At 43.8% G+C, this 4,278-nt stretch overlaps 1 protein-coding gene across 2 annotated transcripts in view; it reads left to right on the top strand.

Annotated features, from left to right (window-relative positions):
- LRRK1 (leucine rich repeat kinase 1) overlaps nucleotides 1-4,278 on the top strand; it is a 218,690-nt gene that overhangs the window by 147,098 nt on the left and 67,314 nt on the right. For both annotated transcript variants that reach the window (XM_045286375.1, XM_004717458.2), the window contains exons 18-19: nucleotides 293-452; nucleotides 1,219-1,495. In XM_045286375.1, coding sequence (XP_045142310.1) covers nucleotides 293-452; nucleotides 1,219-1,495 — 437 coding nt within the window. The remainder of the gene's footprint in view (nucleotides 1-292; nucleotides 453-1,218; nucleotides 1,496-4,278) is intronic.

Here is a 4,278-nt window from a genome sequence, read left to right as displayed (position 1 = left end):
TGGAGAGCAAATGTTTTGAGAATGATGAGGGCAACGAATGTACAAATGTGCTTTACACAATTGATGTATGTATGGATTATGATAAGCGTTATATGAGCCCCCAATAAAATGATTAAAAAACAAGCAAACATGCATCATAAAGCTGGGTTCCCAAGTGTGGGCAGTTTCTTGGGGGAGGTTATGGCGAAAGGCTGCAAAGGTCAATCTACTCAGGTCTTGGGCCATGGCTGAGGAGGGACCAACTCTATCGGAGCTGGCCTGGGAACTCCACTTTGACCACCTGTCACCCCAGGTTCCCAGGAGCTACCTGAGTCTCCAGGAAGCTGTGCTGGCGGAGCAGCATTGGCGCAGCCAGAGCAACACTGTCCAGTACTTGACAGACAAGCAGCTGGACCAACTCGTGGAGCAGACCCCAGGAAATGACATCAAAGACTATGAGGACCTTCAGGCTGGTGAGTAAGATGGGTGGCCACCAGGCAGGTGTGAGCAGAGCATTAAGACCCTTGGAAAGTAGTTATAGTCATTGCACTTAAGAAAAATATAAATCTTACACTGATAGAATTAGCTTAACCCGGAGCACAAATGGGACATATTTTTTAATGGGCAACCAAGAATTCCTGCTTGTTTTCCTGCCTTTCTTTTTCTTCTTCTACCCTTTTATCCTTTCCTTTTTCATTCCCTCATTTCTTTTCTTTGCGAGAGAGAAAGCGAGAACCCTGTGCCGGCGGCATGTTTGGCCCTTGGCATATACTAATCTCAGACAGTCCCTCTCCAGCTAGTTACTCATTTGATTATCAAATGAGCTAATTTAGGAGAAGTTACAAGGTATCATTAAAAACAAAGAAACCATTTGTTGTCAAGCTGATTCTGATTTGTGAGGACCCCATGCTTGTCAGAATAGAACTGTTCCATAGGGCTTTCAATGGTTTCTTTTTAAGAAGTAGATCGCAGGCCTTTCTTTTGAGAGAATTTTGGATGGATTCAAGCCTGAAATCTTTCAGTTATAGCGGAGTGCTTTATAGCATTAACTATTTGTACTACCAGAGGCTCCCAAGGTACCATTAGAGAAGCCTCAGGCAGCAGTCTGGGGAACATATTGACAGTGTTGACTTTGCTGCACAAAGAATTGTGGCTCACTTGCCCTTGGAAATAGTGTCAAGTTCAGGGTCCCTTCTGACTTCTTTCTCTGATGCTGAGCCCTTTCTCCTATCGGGGCAGCCATCAAATTCCTTATAGAAACTGGTACGCTCTTGCACTTCCCGGACACAAGCCATGGCCTGCGGAACCTCTACTTCCTGGACCCCATTTGGCTGTCTGAATGCCTGCAGAGGATTTTCAACATAAAGAGCTCTAGGTCTGTAGCCAAGAATGGAGTGATCCGGGCAGAGGACCTCAGGATGCTGCTGATGGGCACTGGCTTCACACAGCAGACTGAAGAGCAGTACTTCCAGTTCCTGGCCAAGTTTGAAATTGCCCTGCCAGTTGCCAATGACAGGTGAGCTCAAGCAACTCCTTCAGGGTCGGACCAGTGCTAGGGAGGGAGCACCGGGGATTCTCTGTGGGCCTTTCTCTCACATGCCACAGAAATCTCTTTCCAGGGAGTTAAAATATTGGAAAGATATGGGAACAAAGACAAGCATAGCATTATAAACAAATCTTTGGGGGATTTATCTTTTGGAGGGACTTGATTGCTTGGTTATTTTGTGACTTACAAAAAGAAACACTGCCACTGAGTTGATTCTGACTCACGATGGCCCTACTGGACAGGGTAGAACTGCCTCTGTGAGTTTCCAAGACTGTAACTCTTTATGGAAGTAGAAAGACCCATCTTTCTCCTGAGGAATGGTGGTTTCAAATGGATAACTTTGTGTTTAGTAGCCTAATGTGTAGGCCAGATTGACTAGAGAAACAAATCCAGTAACACTCACATATGTGTGACAGAGCTTTATATCAAGAAGTAATTCTATATCAAGAAAACATCCCAGCCCAATCCAACTCAAGTCCACAAGTCCAATGCTAGTCCATAAGTCCCTCTTTAGACTCACACCATCACATGCAATGATGTTTAAGGCAGGAAGATCACAGGCTGGTGCATGCAAAGTCTCGTGGATCCAAGGTGGGTAGAAACATGGCAGGGCTCCAATAGCTTTCAGAGTCAGTAGCAGAGAGTAAAGGTCAAGAGAGGGGGACGGTTCCCCAGGGTCCTCCTTATAAGAAAGCCACACTCCCAAAGAAGCACCATCAGGCTGTGACCTTACTGACCTTAAGTTGACCTAAAGTTATCAAATTAGTACACTCACTTTGCCACCAGGGTTTAGTGGTAACTTAGAATGACTTAAAGGACAATAGTGTGTGTGCTAATGAAATTGTCCACATTCAAAATGTACTTTGGCATAATTAACTCATGGGGAGAAAGCATTATCTTAGACTCCAGGATGTATTGTTGGAAGGTCTCAAATGTCCGCCCTGGGTAAAGTGAAGAGGCATTGCACATAGTGTCAGATTTTTCCTGTCCTAGTAAAAAGCCCAGATCTCCCCAGTTCTAATCCATCGAGACACAAAATAAATCTTCCCCTCTCTTTCTTTCCTTCCTACCCAAACCCTGCTACCCTACCAGCTTCTACCCCTCCCACCGACCTCTTAGCGCTGGGCGAGTCTCTAAGTGCACACTGGGACCCTGTGCTGCCACTGAAACTCCTTCCAAAGAGCCAAATCCTCAGCTTCTGGCTCTAATATCATAGCACCGCCACCATGCTGGCCTGCTTGAATCCTCCTCAGCAGGGCAACAGGAAGTGCCTCCTAGACACAGAGCCCTGGCCTTCCAGAAAGCTGGAATACCTCCTTGGTCCTCAACACTGTGTGGGTACACACCCACGACCTTTATTTTCCTGTCCTGTCTAGTCTAATTCAACAAACCCTCACACTGCCCTGTTTAAGAAGTAGCGTTTCTAATCAACTAGGTTCAAATATATCACACTGTGGTGGTTTGTGTTGCAGTGATGCTGGAAGCTATGTCACTGGTGTTTCAAATGCCAGCAGGGTCACCCACAGTGAACAGTGGGTTACAGCAGAGCTTTCAGGCTAAGAACAGACGTGAAGAAGGACTCTGCTCCCCACTGCAGAGGAAATAGCCTCTGAAAAACTGAGGTCTGCCTTTGACACATTGTCAGATACCGACGGTCCAGTGACTGGAAGCCGAATGATGTCTGAAATGGTGATGGAGGATGGGCACCTCAGGTCTGAGGGCAGTCAAATGTGATTGAGGAGCTGAGTTATCTCCGTGGGGTCGACCCTGTGATGTGTGTCGGGAAAAGCTTGTGGGAGTGGAGCCTTTGGGATCTTCATTTGCTGATGGGGCATAACTCAAGGTAGGGACACACTGCTGTAAAAATCTTCTAATGATTAGAACTTGGCATGTAAAAGAATGAACCCAGGAAAATTGGAAGTCATCAAAAATGGAATGGAATGCATAAAGATTGATATCCTAGGTATAAGTGAGCTGAAATGGACTGACATTGGCCACTTTGAATGAGAAATCATGATTTACCATACTGAGAATAATAACAAAAAGGGCATTGCAAAATCAATCATGAAGTACAATGCGGTGTGATAAGATTATATCTATCTGCTCTCAAGGAAATCCAGTCAACACAAAAATTATTCAAATGTATGCACTAACAACAGAGGCTAATATTGAAGAAATTGAAGAATTCTACCAAGAACTTCAGCCAGAAATTGATCAAACTTGCAATCAAGGTGCATTGAGAATTACTGGCCATTGAAGTCAAAAGTTGGAAGCAACAAAGGAAGGCACGGTAGTTGGGAAAGATGGACTTGGTGACAGAAACTAAGCTGGAGATCGCATCGTTGGGAATTTGCTACTTACCTTTTTCATGATTGCTCTTTTTCCCCCTTTCAGTTTTATTCTTATTTTGTTATTATTAAAAAAATATGCACCACAAAACAGCAATTTAATTCTTCCTAGGTATGCAATTTAGCAACATTAATTGCATCCTTCTAGTTGTGTTACCATCCTCACCCTCCATTTTTGAGTGTTCCTCTCTCGTTAGCATAAACTCACTGTCCTTGAAGTTTCCTATCTAATCTTTTGAATTGCTTTTGTCAATGTGGTCACATATAGATAATTCTTAAACATAATTCTATCATATAGATAATTCTTTTTTAAAATCATTTTATTAGGGGCTTATACAACTCTTATCACAATCCATACATGCATCAATTGTGTAAAGCACATTTGTACATTCATTGCCCTCATCA

The sequence above is a fragment of the Echinops telfairi genome, unplaced genomic scaffold (assembly GCF_000313985.2).
Source record: "Echinops telfairi isolate 266 unplaced genomic scaffold, ASM31398v2 ScPeMD7_7;HRSCAF=31, whole genome shotgun sequence".
NCBI classification, from domain to species: Eukaryota; Metazoa; Chordata; class Mammalia; order Afrosoricida; family Tenrecidae; genus Echinops; species Echinops telfairi.
This window is presented reverse-complemented; position numbering and strand designations above follow the sequence as displayed.